Below are 15,155 nucleotides of genomic sequence, written 5' to 3'. Positions count from 1 at the left end.
TGCCACGTGTTTGTGTTGTGGGCGTATTTGAAGTATGTATGTGTCCATATATCTTTGTGTGCATGTAGATGTGTGTGTATGGTCTCTATGTATGTGTCTGAGGTGTGTGTATGTGTGTGTCTGGTACATGCATGTTTCTCTTCTGTGTGTATGTCTGAGGTGTCTGTGTGTGTTTTCAGGTGTGTGTGTACATGAGTGTGGGGGATATCTGTACATGTGTATGTATGTGTGTATATGTGTGTCTGTGATCCCTGTGTGTATGCATGTGCATATCTGAATGGTGCGTGTGTCTGTGAAGCACTGCGTGTGTATATGTGTGCGTACTCAAAGGTCGGTTTCTTAATGACTACATGCACACACAACACAATGAAGAATATAATCCAGTCCATATTTTCTATATGCCTTTCCTGCTTTGTTTTTCTCCAGACTCCTTATCCCCAATCAATATAACATATAATCTACTGAATTATTCTTTGTGTGTCTTTTCTGCCATTAAAATGTAAGGGTCTTGTAGTTTTTCCTGCTGAGCCCACATGCTTAGAAACATGCTTGGCAGATATGAGGTGATCCATAAACATTTGCTTTCATAATTGTAAGGAAATTTAGAATAGACTAAGATGAGATTACTGGCTGCCTGCAATGGGAAGTGTGCATTCTTTTTATTTTTTAAAGATATTTTAAAAGTATATTTTATTGATTATGTTGTTACAGTAGTTCCAATATTTTCACCTTTGCTCCCCTCTGCCCAGTACCCCCGTTACCTCCAGCAATCCCACCACACTTAGTTCATGTCCATGGGTTGTGCATATAAGGTCTTTGGCTTCACTCTTTCCTATATTATTCTCAACTCCCCCTGTCTATTTTGTAACAACCGATTATGCTTCTTAGTCCCTGTACTATACCCCCCTTCCCCCCTCCCAGCTGATAACCCTCCAAATAATCCCCATACCTATGATTCTGTTTCTTTTCTTGTTTGTTTAGTTGAATTTTGGTTTTATTTTTTAGATTCAGTTGTTGATAGTTGTGAGTCTGTTGTCATTTTAGTGTTCATAGTTTTGATCTTCTTTTTCTTAAGTAAGTCCCTTTGACATTTCATATAATAATGGCCTGATGATGATGAATTCCTTTAGCTTCACCTTGTCTGGGAAGCACTTCATCTGCCCTTCCATTCCAAATGATAGCTTTGCTGGATAGAGTAGTCCTGGTTGCAGGTTGCGTTTCATCGCATTGAATACTGCTTGCCAGTCCCTTACTGCCTGCAAGGTGTCCTCTGAGAAATCAGCTTGATAGTCCTATAGGCACCCCCCTGTAGGCATCTCTCCACCTCTCCCTTGTTGCCCCCAGGACTCTGTCTTTGTCTTTCACCTTTGGCATCTCAATCGTGATGTGTTCTGGTGTGGTCCCCTCTGGGTCCAGCTCGCCTGGGACCCTCCGTGCTTCCCGGACCTGTATGTCCATCTCCTTTGCAAAATTTGGGAGGTTTTCCTCATGTTATTCAATTCTTGCTTCCTGATTCTGCTCTGGTTGATCGGTTATTTTTTTCCATTTGTTTCAAATCATTGATTTGAACACCGGTTTCCTTCCCTTCACCATTGGTTTTGTGTGGATTTTCCTTCATTTCACTTAGCATAGCCTTCACTTCTTCTCTTATGCGCTTGCCATACTCAAGCATATCTGTCAAGCCTGTGAGCATCTTTATCACCAGTGTTTTCAGTACTACGTCTGTTAGGTTGTCTGGCTCCTCATCTGTTAGGTTGGCTACCTCCTCGTCGCTTAGTTCTCCCACTGGAACCTTGATCTGTTCCCCCTTTTGGGCCATACTTCTCTGTCTCCTCATTCTGACAGGCTCCTGTGTTTGTTTGTTTCTGTCTTAGGTAGAGCTGTTCCACCAGTTATGTTGTAAGGGGCGGAGCCTTAGGGAATCGTCAGTACAGGGTGATCCATTTAACCACTGTTGTGGCGCTGTATGTGGGGGAGAGGTCCAAGAAGGAACAATGCCACTTGCTCAGCACTCACCCCTGTTCCAGGCACTTCTCCCACTTCCACACCAGATTGGTGCCCCTCTAGCTGCTGTCCTGGCCGTCATTCCCAGAGTGGGTGCATCTGCGAACATTCTAGGACCATGGGGACCCTTTAAACAAGGGGACTCTGCTGAGAGACTGGGAGTTCTGCCTCCGCCCAGACCCCCACTGGTCTGCACAGTCAGAAGCAATGAGACTTGATTTTCTCCGGTGCTGGGACCATGAGCTGCAAATTCTGGTGAGGAGCTGGTAACGCCCCCCAGGTGTCCCTCCTGACTTTTTAAAATGTGTGAGTGTGCTTTCTGCTGGCCCGCCTCTGCCACCGCTGCTGCCGCCACCACACTGAATTTTCTCTGCCCCGGCTCCACCCTTCCTGCCATTCTGGATGAGTATTTTTTCCTTATATCTTTGTTTGCTGGACTTCCATGCACTGTCATTTTCTGAAACTTCTGGTTGTTTTTAGTTTTGAGGTAGTTGTATTCCTTCTTAATTGTGGAGGGACACACAGCATGTCTGTCTACGCCTCCATCTTGGCCAGAAGACTTGAAGAGTTTAAATGATTTTTTTAAAGAAAGGGGAAATACAATGGGCTAAACAAACAAATGAGCAAATTAGAACCAGAGGCATGGAAAGAAGCAACAGACTGACAGTGACCAGAGTGTGGGGGGAAAGGATAAGAAGAGAAATAAGGGGAAGGGCCTAATCAAGGAACTGTATACAGGACCCAAGGGCATGGCCAACAGGGTGGGGACTGACTGTGGGGCTGGGGAGGGGCAGGGGAGAGCAATGGGGCAAAATGGAGACACCTGTAAAGGCACAAAAAGAGTAATAAAAAAACAGTAGCGTTTCTCTCTAAAAGAGCACAAATCACAAGTATTTTACTAAAATATGTTTATAGAGCCCTGTCTGGGTAGCTCTGTTTTGTTGGTGCATCACCTGGCGCACCTAAATGTTGCAGGTTTGATCCCCAATTAGGGCACATACCTGGGTTGCAGGTTCAGTCTTGTTGTATGGGATGAAACTGATTGATGTCTCTCTCTCTCTCTCTCTCTCTCTCTCTCTCTCTCTTTCTCTTTCTCCCTTCCTCTCTAAAAATCAGTAAGCACATCTTCACATGAGGATAAAAATAAATAAACAAAGTGTTTCATAGAGTGAATACATATGAGCAATCAGTGCCTAGATCAAGAAACAGATCCTTATCAGAACCCCTAGAAAGCCCCCACTAACCCCTTCCAGTCCCTTCCCCCTGAGGGTGACCAGTATCCAGATTTCTGATACCAAAGATTAGTTTTATCTGTTTCCGAATCTCATATCGATGGTATCACATAGTACATACTCATTGTGTCTGGGCTCTTACTCAACATAATGTTTGCAGGATTCACATACATTGTGCGGAGTTGTTATTTGCTTTTTCCGTTGCATAAATAATCTGCCATATATTGACCTGTTGTTGGGAATTTGGGGAGGTTCCATTGTTCAGCCATCACGAGAAGTGCTGCTGGGGACATCCTTGTATAGGTTTCATGGGCATTTGCACGTATTTCTGTTGGGGACGCCCCTGTGGAGTGGAAATGCTGGGTCCTGTGCTCAGTGTTTTCCAAGTGGTGGCCCGATTCTCCTTCCCACCAGCAGTGTCTCAGAATTCCAGTTGCTCCACATCCTAACCAACAGTTGATTGTCTTTAAAAAACAATTATTGATACAAAGCATACACAATATAAAACTTACTCTCTTAACTATTTTTTAAAGACTTTATTTATTTGTTTTCAGAGAGAGGGGAAGACAGGGAGAGAATCATTAATGTGTGGTTGCCTCTCACATTCCCCCAACCAGGGACCTGGCCCACAACCCAGACATGTGCCCTGAGTGGGAATCAAACCCGTGACCCTTTACTTCACAAGCCCATGCTCAATCCACTGAGCCAGACCAGCCAAGACCTTCCCTGCCCCTTTTAATACCACTACTAAAAAGTTTTAAGCTATGTACATTTTTTGTATCGTATTTCTGTTGGACTCACTGATCTAAATGGTGGGGAGCATAATAGCTGTTTGGGGGCTCTTGGGGGACGAGAGATGAGTCAGTGACCCCAAAGAGACAGAATTTGTCTTTTCGTGACTGGCTGTTTTCACTGACTGCAATGTTCTCAACACTTGATATTCTTAAAATTTTTTATTATTATTTTCACCAGAGTGGTATAGCATTGCAAGTTTTATTTGCATTTCCCTGACAGTTACGGAAGTCTGCCACCTCTCTATGTGCTTAGTGGCCCTTATTGGGTTGTCTGCCTCTTTTTCTCATTGATTTTTGGAAGATCTTTATATAGTCTTGATAAACTCTGGGTAAGTCCTTTGTTAGGTACACACATCGGGAAATATCTTCTCCTGCCAAAGGGTTTCATTTATAAATAGAAATATTTTAAACTATTTCTATTAAAATATTTTAAAATGTTCCCCTCCCTCCCCAAATGATAATAATACATGTTCTTCAAAATAGTCAAGCAGATAGAAGGTAGTGGTAGAACCAAACCTGACAGCTCTCTCCCTGCTGAGGTAAAGTCAATACAGAACAATATATTTAGCGCCAATGGTTCATGTTTTCTCACTTAACAGTGTACCTAATCAAATTGTCCCCCATGTTACAGGGGAGGAACCTGAGACACAAAGCGGTAACGTGCCTTGCTTGATATAACACCCTCAGTAAGTCGCTGAGCCTGGCTTTGAACCCAGGAATCCCTGTGACATCAGCCACTCCAAGGAACTTCATGTTTCCATTGATGACCTTGGGTTCAGAGGGCTGTGAACTGTTTAAGAATCGGTCCCTGACACACCTTTCTTTTCGAAGATGCCTTTTCTGGGCTCCAGCCAGCTCCTGCGGGCGGGAGTGCATCATCATTTCTGGATCTTGATCTCAGAGTATGTGGTGGCCTCCTGCGTCTGAGGGTTGAGCGCCGCATAAAGGAGCTCATCCTCTGATGTGGGGGCGGCCACTGCTGGGGGCCTGTGGCTGAAGGACGATTTATTCAGGTGACACTGAGTGGGACGAGAGGAGGGTATCAGAGTCAGCCTTTGGCGTCTGGAGAGGGGAACTTGGGGCATGAAGCGGTCTTACCCATGTATCGATTTTCACACCCATTTCCTGAGGTTCATTCACTAACTCACTCTTTCCCTCCCTCATAATAGCTTCTTCTTATTACTCATCTCACTGAATCCTTATGACATCTCTCCATGCATATAACTGTTATCCGTGTGGTAGAAAAGCTGATCTCCTGTTTCTTTCTACTATTTTTTTTTTTTAAGAGAGGGAGAGAGACATTGATGTGTGGTTGCCTCTCACACACCCCCCAACTGGGACCTGGCCCGCATCCCAGGCATGTGCCCTGACTGAGAATTGAACCAGCGCCCCTTTGGTTTGCAGGCTAGAGCTCCATCCACTGAGCCAACCAGCCAAGACCCTTTCTCCTTCTTTTTATTGCCACTACTGGAGAGTTTTAAGGTACGTATGTTGTGCGTATCGTATTTCTCTTGGACTTGCTGATCTAAAGGGTGGGGAGCACGTTGCTGTTTGGGGAGTGTTTAGGGGAGGAGAGATGGAGTCAGTGACCCCAGAGAGACAGTGAGGGCCCAACTGGAAAGGAACAAATGGAGAAAAGCTTTGCTACAAGGGAAATGGGACAGGACTTGTTCAATTACTCGCTATGGGGGACGGAGGAGAAGACAGTTCTCAGATCTGAGAGACTGTGCTGGGAATCCGGGGAAGGATAAAGTTTGGAGGGGAGATGAGGAACTCAGGTTTTCACCACAGGGACACTGGATGGAACTCTGCCCATGACACTCACCTGGGAGATGTCTTCCTCGTTCTCTGCCTTCTCTGCCCATTTCTTCCTGTAGGTCCTCCCTCTGAGGAGAGAGACGGGGCCTTTCAGCCCAGCTGGCTGGCAGCTGGGAGCCGGGAAGGCCTTACTGGGGCAGGGCACGGGGGCTGCTGTCTGGCTGCGGGGGCTGTGACGGGAACATACGTCCCTCCTCCCAGACAGCGGGAACCAGATGTTGGGAACACACTCAACACCTGGCCAATAGTGAGGAGGCTAACTTCCTGATGTCGCCTCACCTTGTCCTTTTATTGGGTTTATCATGTGTCAGGGCTCTGGGCTTTCAATTTGTGAGATTCTTTGGGTTCCTGCCCACACACACCATGGCCTCCTCCTGAGCCTTCGCCCAGGCTGGGGCTGCCCCTCACTCACATGACGAGGCCCACACCAAGGCAGACAGCGAGCAGGGCTGTGACACCAGCTCCCCTGATGGCCCCCTGAATCACACCTGTCAGGTCTCCTGGTCTCCCTGCAGACATGAGACACCCTGGCGTGAGGTCCTGTTTCCCTAGGCAGGCACCTGAGCACCCCACTTTCTGGGATCCATGCCGACAAGTGTGCCCATTCCATCCAGGGTGCCTTTGCTCCCCACCCCTTCACATGATTGCAGCCTCCAGGGCCCCAGCCCCCTCCCCAGCCAAATGGCTCAGGGGCCTGGACTCCATTCTGCCTTTGCCCTAAGTCAAGCCTCTGTCTCTCCCACTCCGTGTCTTCTAGGACGCAGGCGTGTGCGCCCCCTTCCCTGGGCACCGCCCCTCACACCCCCTGACCTGGCAGCCACAGGACAGTCACTGTTCGTTCCCCGTGGGCATTCTGGGCCTCACACGTGAGCCTGAGGCTGGAGCTAAGGTCCCCGCTGAGGCTCAGGGAGCTGTGGGCCCAGGGCCCCGCTGAATGGAAGGCGACCCTGTGGGCGTGGGAGGCGTCGCTGTGGTTTCCCTCCAGTATCCGCTCCCCCAGCCGCCAGCGCAGCGAGGGGCCCGGCTGGGTTAGGAAGGAGCAGTTGCAGCGCAGACTCTTGCCCTCCCAGGAGCAGGCGGGTCCCAGCAGCTGTGGGGCGTCTGCGGGAAAAACAGGAGAGGAATCAGAGGAGCCTCCCTCCTCCCCAAGACCAAGGGTCCTTCCCCAAGTGTGTGCCAACTCACCTTTCACAAGGAGGGTCAGGGAGGCTTCCAGGGAGGCCCCCCGATGCTGCTCAGCTCGGCAGACGTATTCCCCATGGTCCCCCAGTTCCACCCTCGGCAGCTGCAGGACCCCAGGCTCCGGGGGGCTCAGGTCCAGGCTCCCCCGGGTCCACCTTACTCTGCTGGGGGGGTTGCTGTCGGCCTTACAGACAAGGCGCAGCCCCTGGCCCTCCTGGGCTCGGAGACATGAGCCGTTGGGCAGAAGTTCAGGTCCTGGCAAGACAGACAGAGTGAGGCCCCAGCTCCGAGGTGCCCCTGCTGCCCCGTCTGTACGTCTGTCCCTCTGCAGCTCTAGCTCTCCCTGCACCGCCCGTGCTCTCTGCCTGTCAGCCTCTCTCTCTTGGTCTACATGAGTCTGTCTCTCTCTCCTCCCCTCCTCCCTTCTTACATTACATAGAACAGTTTCTTCTCTTCCATAATATGATGGGCATATTCTGTCTGGGCTCAGACCCAAAGGGTCAGGGGTGGGAGCAGACACTCCGGCCTCTCCAGGAGGTGTCCGAGCGTTTGTCTGAACTCCCTGGTCTCCACGCCTCCTGCCTTGGCCAACACTGCCCGTGCGGATCCCGGAGTTTTCTGTTCAAACCTTGCCATCTTCGCCTGTCCAGAATGATTCCCTAAGACCTGTCTAATTCAGCTGTGACCGAGAGCTCACAGTCTCATGGACGAGACACCCCAAAGCAGGTGCTCACAGAGCCAGGAGACGTGTTTTGTGACGGGGTGTTCGTTGGGTTGAGGCTGCCCTGAGGACAGGACTTCAGTGAGACTGTAAAGGCAGAGAGGGCTTCCTGGAGGAGGAGAGGCTTAAGCAGACCATGAGAACGGGGTGGGGGAGGAGCTGGCCAGGGGATGGTGCTGGCATGGAGGGGCCTTGTGAGAGGAAGGACAGAGAGCAGCTACAGCTGGGGTGTGGTCTGGCTTGGCCGGCTCCATGAGAAGCTAACAGTCCTTGAGGCCCGAGCTAGTGGCCATTTTTTTGGAGGTGCTGTTGACATGAGGCTACTACTAGGAGAAATTAAGGGAGATTTTAAAAGTAATATTACACATTGGCAGTTATAATATTCTAATAACTGTGGATGGTGCCGGGTGGGGACCAGACTTATCGAGGGGATCACGTTGTAAGTTCTATATATGTCTACCTACTATGCTGTACCCCTGAAATTAACCAACTATTGGATGTCACGCGGTTTCCCGTGGGAGGGTCGGGGTGGGGGAGGCCACTTTGTAGGCTGAGGAGTAAGGCCTCTCAGCTGGCCTCAGTCTGTCTCCGAGCTGAGCCCTGAAACCCCAGCTCTGCTCTGAAGGGCACAGGGAGACAGACACCACCTCCTCCACCTCCCGGGCCGGAGAGGTTGCACCCTACCTCTGCCTTCTCTGGACACGCTGATGGTCAGGTTCCGGAGTGCATCTGCACAGGCAGGCATAGTTGTTCCCTTTTCAGCAGTAGAAAGTTGAGTGTTGACCCATTCCACCCAAAACTTAAACACAGGAAGGGGGTGAAACCAAGTGTCCTCTTGCCTTCCTCCCCCGGTCCAGCTTGCAGGGCCCAGCACCCAGTATCCCAGGTCCTATACCCCCAACCCACACTGCCCGAGGGACCCGGTGTCCTGACCGGGCACTCACAGGACACGTTGAGCTGGATGGTCTTCTCCACGATCCCAGCATCTCGCAAGGTCACTCGACAGGTGAGGTTGGTGCCGTGGTGCTGGGGCCCTGGGGTGAAGGTGACCGTGGAGGAGTTGGGGGTCCTGGCACCCAGTGAGCTGTCTGTGACCGCAATCCAGGAGAAGATGGGTGGTGCCTCTCTCTCACAGGCCCATGACATTGTACAGGTAATGTTCTTGGGGTGGCCAGATTCTAGGGCCCCCTGGATGTGGATGTCAGGTGTCGGTGTCAGAGCTGCAGAGGAGAGAGACAGAGACCCAGGCCCTGGAGGTGGGGTCCCTGAGTGCACCCCTAAGTGCAGCCTCTGTGCCAGGCCAGCCCCAGGGTCCAGTCCCCATTGATCCCCGTGAGTCCTTCCCAGAATGAGAAGAAGGAGGTTCCTTCCCAGCCCGGGAGCCCTCAGGTCCCGTCCATGCGTCCTCTCTTTGGCCCCATTCCTTACCTGTCACACGTAGAGAGAGCTTGTTCTGTAGGTAATTATATCTCACATAGGGCCATCGCTCGATCCTAAAGAAATATCTCCCCGTGTCCTTTTTCTTTGCGTCTCTGATGAACAGGGAGCAGTCGGAGGTTGTGGGGTTCCCAACGAGGTGGAATCGACCCTGGGTCTCCTCCTTCACTTTCCTACTATGGTTGTTCGTGGCCACTGGAGCATCCTGGTTTGTATTGGCCCCTTCCCGGAACCAGTAGCCATGAGCTGGGGTAGAGTCGGTCCAGCCGTCCTGGGGGTAGGACAGAGTGCAGGGCACGGAGACTCACTGGCCCTCCTGCACCGTCACGGACTCCGGCACTTGCAGCTGGAATCTGTCATCCTGGGCCAGGGACCCTGCGGGAAAAGGTGAGTCAGCCGCAGCTGCCACCCCAGCCCACAGGCTCTCCCCTGGGGCACTCACCTGCCCACAGCAGGGCCAGCAGCAGCTGCAGCATCTTTGGAGTCCGTGTCGGTGACCTTGGTGTCACAGGACTGAGAGGAAGCCCAACAGGAAGCCAGAGTGAATTGAGGAAGATGATGATCACGGAGGAGGAAGTGGGCGGCCATGTGGTGGAGCTGGCCTGGCCCTTGGAGAACAAGCGCTTCCGCTTTCCAGATGGGGTCCCGGTGAGGGCCCCCCGCGCTTGGGAGGACCCGACCCCCCCTTCTGGCTCCCTGTCCTCTCTTGTCCCTCGGGCACTACTGCCCGCACAGGAAAGCAAGCACTGCCTGGCCAGTCACAGCTTCTGTATGGTGCAGAGGATCAGTCCCTCGAGTGTGGGACTCAGGAGGGGCTGCTGGGGGACCGGCAAGGCAGCAAATATGACGTAGGTCCTCCAGGTGGACCGGTGGGGATGAACGAATGAATGTACACACAGCCCACCAGTCAGAGCACCGACTCCCTCAGGCGTGTGGGGTCCAAGGGGAGACTGTGGCAGGCTTTGTCCCTGTCCCTGAGAATGTCCTTAACACCATTGGAGGAGGCAGAGGGACCCAGGACATTCCAGCTGACTATAGTCCAGGGTGTGAGGATGGGAGCTTATAGGAAACCTGGCTGCTCTGGACAGGAGACGGTGAGTTCCCAGGTACAAATGGCCAGAGAAGGTGAAACCAGGAGTCTGAGGGGATCACCAGCATGTGACCCAGCAGCAGGTCCTGGGCTTCCTGGCTTCCTCAAAGCCCACCAGCCCAGGCGTCGCTGGTGTTGATTCAGAGCAAGACATTAGGAGGAAGTCCAGCTTTGGAGTCAGGTGGGCCTGCTCTTCTTCCCTCCAAGCCTCAGTTTCCTCATCTGTCACAGGGAGGCGTCACGATTCTCAACCCTCATCTATGGGAGAATCCTCTGTAAGCTCAGGTGCCTGGCTCTGCCCACCCCTCAGGGGTCATTCTGAGCCCAGCCCTTGGGGAAAAGCTCCTGATGGCTCCTGGTGGCCGCTCTGCCCAGCGGCTTCCCCGTGGGAGGCCTCCGATGCGGGGTCAGGGGCGGGGGCTCTGCAGCCAGACAGCCCCAGGCTCCAGCTCACGGTGCTGCCTCGGGAAGTGGCGTAACCACCCTGGACTTAGTCGGGTGCCAATGCTCACAAGGTGTTGAGAACTGAATGGTGTCACCCCCAAAATTCACATGTTCATGTCCTAACCCCCAGTGCTTCCAAATGTGACCGGTTTTGGAGACGGCGTCTTTAAGGGTGATGAAGGTAGCATGAGGTCGTTAGGGTGGGCCGTGATCCGATGGGACTGGTGTGCTTATAAGAAGACACGAGGACGCAGGCGCCCACAGAGAAGAGACCGCAGGGGAAGGGCCGTCTTCAGAGGAAGGAGAGAGGCCGCAGAAGGAACCAGTCCCACCAACACCTTGATGCTGAGCTTCCAGCCTCCAGAGTCCTGAGAACACGACTTTCCGATGCGTGAGCCCCCTGGCGGCGGCCCTTGGCTATGACAGCCCGAGCGCGCGCGCCCGTGGGGCTGCCGAGGAGACGGGCAGGTTCATGCAAGTCAAGTGCGCAGAGCGCCCGGCCTGGCCCACCGCGGACACAGCCCACACGGTGGCTGGTCTGCGGGACGCGGCCCCTCTGCGGATGGGAGGAGGGGAAGGGGGGAAGGATGTGCTCACTGGCCGAGACCTCCACGCTCCTCAGCCACCGGCTCTGCGTTCTGCAGCGCTGTCACCCCAGCCTGGCCTCGCTTCTCCTGCTCTCCCAGGACAGGACAAGCCCCACGGCCTCTGCTCAGGCTGCTCCCTCGGCTGGATGAGCCCATCGGTGCACCTGACGCTGGGCACCTGCCTCCCATCTGCTGAGCGGGGTGTTCTGGGGGCTGCGCTGGGCTGAGGTGAGGCAGACCCTGCGGGACTGGAGGAGTGGGGGGCAGAGCCGCAGTCCCAGCCTGGTTGGTCAGGGCTGATGCAGTGGGGAGGGCAGGGCTGGGGGAGTCCCAAGGGGAGTGAGGGCGGGGCTGGAGGATGGGGCAGGTGAGCTGGGACGTGAAAGGTGAGCAGGGTGTATGGGAGGCAAGGTCAGCCCCGTTCACAGAGCAGGACCTGAGAACCCAGCCTGAGACTTCCCAGGGCCTCGCTCCCGTGCGAGGACCCAGGTGGCTGCTGCCTGTTGTGTGTACCTGTGTGTGTCCTTCACAAGGTGTGCATATTTGTGGTGTGTGCATCTGTATATGTGTGTGTCTGAGTCTAGGTGTGTGTCAGATATGTCTGTGTGTATGTCTGTGAGTCTTTGTGTGCACACCTGAGTTGTGTGTCTGTGTGTCTGAATCCCTGTGTGTCTGTGTTTTGGTCTGTGCCACGTGTTTGTGTCTGTGTGCGTATTTGAAGTATGTATGTGTCCATATATCTTTGTGTGCATGTAGATGTGTGTGTATGGTCTCTATGTATGTGTCTGAGGTGTGTGTGTGTATCTGGTACATGCATGTCTCTCTTCTGTGTGTATGTCTGAGGTGTCTGTGTGTGTTTTCAGGTGTGTGTACATGAGTGTGGGGAATCTCTGTACATGTGTATGTATGTGTGTATATGTGTGTCTGTGATCCCTGTGTGTATGCATGTGCATATCTGAATGGTGCGTGTGTCCGTGAAGCACTGCGTGTGTATATGTGTGCGTACTCAAAGGTCGGTTTCTTAATGACTACATGCACACACAACACAATGAAGAATATAATCGAGTCCATATTTTCTATATGCCTTTCCTGCTTTGTTTTTCTCCAGACTCCTTATCCCCAATCAATATAACATATAATCTACCGAATTATTCTTTGTCTGCCTTTTCTGCCATTAAAATGTAAGGGTCTTCTAGTTCTTACTGCTGAGTCCACATGCTTAGAAACATGCTTGGCAGATATGAGGTGATCAATAAACATTTGCTTTCATAATTGTAAGGAAATTTAGAATAGACTAAGATGAGATTACTGGCTGTCTGCAATGGGAAGTGTGCATTCTTTTTATTTTTTAAAGATATTTTAAAAGTATATTTTATTGATTATGTTGTTACAGTAGTTCCAATTTTTTCACCTTTGCTCCCCTCTGCCCAGTAACCCCCTTCCCTCCAGCAATCCCACCACACTTAGTTCATGTCCATGGGTTGTGCATATAAGGTCTTTGGCTTCACTCTTTCCTATATTATTCTCAACTCCCCCTGTCTATTTTGTACCAACCAATTATGCTTCTTAGTCCCTGCACTATATCCCCCCTTCTCCCCTCCCAGCTGATAACCCTCCAAATAATCCCCATACCTATGATTCTGTTCCTTTTCTTGTTTGTTTAGTTGAATTTTGGTTTTATTTTTTAGATTCAGTTGTTGATAGCTGTGAGTCTATTGTCATTTTAGTGTTCATAGTTTTGATCTTCTTTTTCTTAAGTAAGTCCCTTTGACATTTCATATAATAATGGCCTGATGATGATGAATTCCTTTAGTTTCACCTTGTCTGGGAAGCACTTCATCTGCCCTTCCATTCCAAATGGCAGCTTTGCTGGATAGAGTAGTCCTGGTTGCAGGTTGCGTTTCATCGCATTGAATACTGCTTGCCAGTCCCTTCCTGCCTGCAAGGTGTCCTCTGAGAAATCAGCTTGATAGTCCTATAGGCACCCCCTGTAGGCATCTCTCCACCTCTCCCTTGTTGCCCCCAGGACTCTGTCTTTGTCTTTCACCTTTGGCATCTCAATCGTGATGTGTCCTGGTGTGGTCCCCTCTGGGTGCAGCTCCCCTGGGACCCTCTGTGCTTCCTGGGCCTGTATGTCCATCTCCTTTGCAAACTTTGGGAAGTTTTCCTCCTCTTTTTCAATTCTTGCTTCCTCATTCTGCTCTGGTTGATTGTTTTTTTTTCTTCCATTTGTTCCAAGTCATTGATTTGAACACCGGTTTCCTTCCCTTCACCATGGGTTTTGTGTGGATTTTCCTTCATTTCAATTAGCATAGCCTTCACTTCTCTTATGCGCTTGCCATACTCAAGCATATCTGTCAAGCCTGTGAGCATCTTTATCACCAGTGTTTTCAGTACTACGTCTGTTAGGTTGTCTGGCTCCTCATCTGTTAGGTTGGCTACCTCCTCGTCGCTTAGTTCTCCCACTGGAACCTTGATCTGTTCCCCCTTTTGGGCCATACTTCTCTGTCTCCTCATTCTGACAGGCTCCTGTGTTTGTTTGTTTCTGTCTTAGGTAGAGCTGTTCCACCTGTTATGTTGTAAGGGGCAGAGCCTTAGTGATTCGTCAGTACAGGTGATCCATTTAAGCAGTGTTGTGGCACTGTATGTGGGGGAGAGGTCCAAGAAGGAACAATGCCACTTGCTCAGCACTCACCCCTGTTCCAGGCACTTCTCCCTCTTCCACACCAGATTGTTGCCCGTCTAGCTGCTGTCCTGGCCGTCATTCCCAGAGTGGGTGCGTCTGCAGACATTCTAGGACCATGGGGACCCTTAAAACAAGGGGACTCTGCTGAGAGACTGGGAGTTCCTGCCTCCGCCCAGGCCCCCACTGGTCTGCACAGTCAGAAGCAATGAGGCTTCATTTTCTCTGGTGCTGGGACCATGAGCTGCAAATTCTGGTGAGGAGCTGGGAACGCCCCCGAGGTGTCCCTCCTGACTTTTTAAAATGTGTGACTGTGCTTTCTGCTGGCCCGCCTCTGCCACCGCTGCTGCCGCCACCACACTGAATTTTCTCTGCCCCGGCTCCACCCTTCCTGCCATTCTGGATGAGTATTTCTTCTTTATATCTTTGTTTGCTGGACTTCCATGCACTTTCATTTTCTGAAATTTCTGGTTGTTTCTAGTTTTGAGGTAGTTGTATTCCTTCTTAATTGTGAAGGGACACACAGCATGTCTGTCTACGCCTCCATCTTGGCCAGAAGACTTGAAGTGTTTAAGTGATTGTTTTAAATAAAGGGGAAATACAATGGGCTAAACAAACAAATGAGCAAATTAGAACCAGAGGCATGGAAAGAAGGAACAGACTGACAGTGACCAGAGTGGTGGTGGGGAGGGATACGGAGGGAAAGAAGGGGAAGGGCCTAATCAAGGAACTGTATACAGGACCCAAGGGCATGGCCAACAGGGTGGGGACTGACTGTGGGGGCTGGGGAGGGGCAGGGAGAGCAACGGGGCAAAATGGAGACACCTGTAAAGGCCCAAAAAGAGTAATAAAAAAACAGTAGCATTTCTCTCTTAAAGAGCACAAATCACAAGTATTTTACTAAAATAAGTTTCATGGAGCCCTGACTGGGTGGCTCTGCTTTGTTGGTGCATCACCTGGTACTCCTAAATGTTGCAGGTTTGATCCCCAATCAGGGCACATACCTGGGTTGCAGGTTCAGTCTTGTTGTATGGGAGGAAACTGATTGATGTCTCTGACTCATATCGATGGTTCTCTCTCTCTCTCTCTCTCTCTCTCTCTCTCTCTCTCTCTCTCTCTCTCTTTCTCTCTCTCCCTTCTTCTCTAAAAATCAGTAAGCAGAT

At 51.2% G+C, this 15,155-nt stretch overlaps 1 protein-coding gene and 1 long non-coding RNA gene across 2 annotated transcripts; both read right to left on the bottom strand.

Moving 5' to 3' along the window:
- Nucleotides 1-4,593: 4,593 nt before the first annotated feature.
- Nucleotides 4,594-6,789, bottom strand: LOC149995202 (uncharacterized). The gene is made up of 4 exons (XR_016507664.1): nt 6,659-6,789; nt 6,261-6,357; nt 5,856-5,916; nt 4,594-5,049 (listed from the first exon to the last, which is right to left on the bottom strand). It is a non-coding gene; the product is annotated as an uncharacterized LOC149995202 (long non-coding RNA).
- Nucleotides 6,790-6,877: 88 nt separating this feature from the next.
- Nucleotides 6,878-9,490, bottom strand: LOC149995201 (sialic acid-binding Ig-like lectin 13). Its single transcript, XM_090259149.1, has 5 exons — nt 9,180-9,490; nt 8,696-8,971; nt 8,436-8,480; nt 7,026-7,285; nt 6,878-6,949 (listed from the first exon to the last, which is right to left on the bottom strand). The coding sequence occupies exons 2-5, from the start codon at nt 8,895-8,897 to the stop codon at nt 6,878-6,880; spliced, it is 579 nt and encodes a 192-aa protein (XP_090115275.1). The 5' UTR covers nt 8,898-8,971; nt 9,180-9,490.
- Between the last annotated feature and the right edge of the window lie 5,665 nt (nt 9,491-15,155).

This window comes from Furipterus horrens, unplaced genomic scaffold (assembly GCF_987537825.1).
Source record: "Furipterus horrens unplaced genomic scaffold, mFurHor1.1.pri manual_scaffold_13, whole genome shotgun sequence".
Classification (NCBI taxonomy): Eukaryota; Metazoa; Chordata; class Mammalia; order Chiroptera; family Furipteridae; genus Furipterus; species Furipterus horrens.
Note: the sequence above shows the minus strand (reverse complement) of the source record. Positions and strands in the feature narration are given on the sequence as shown.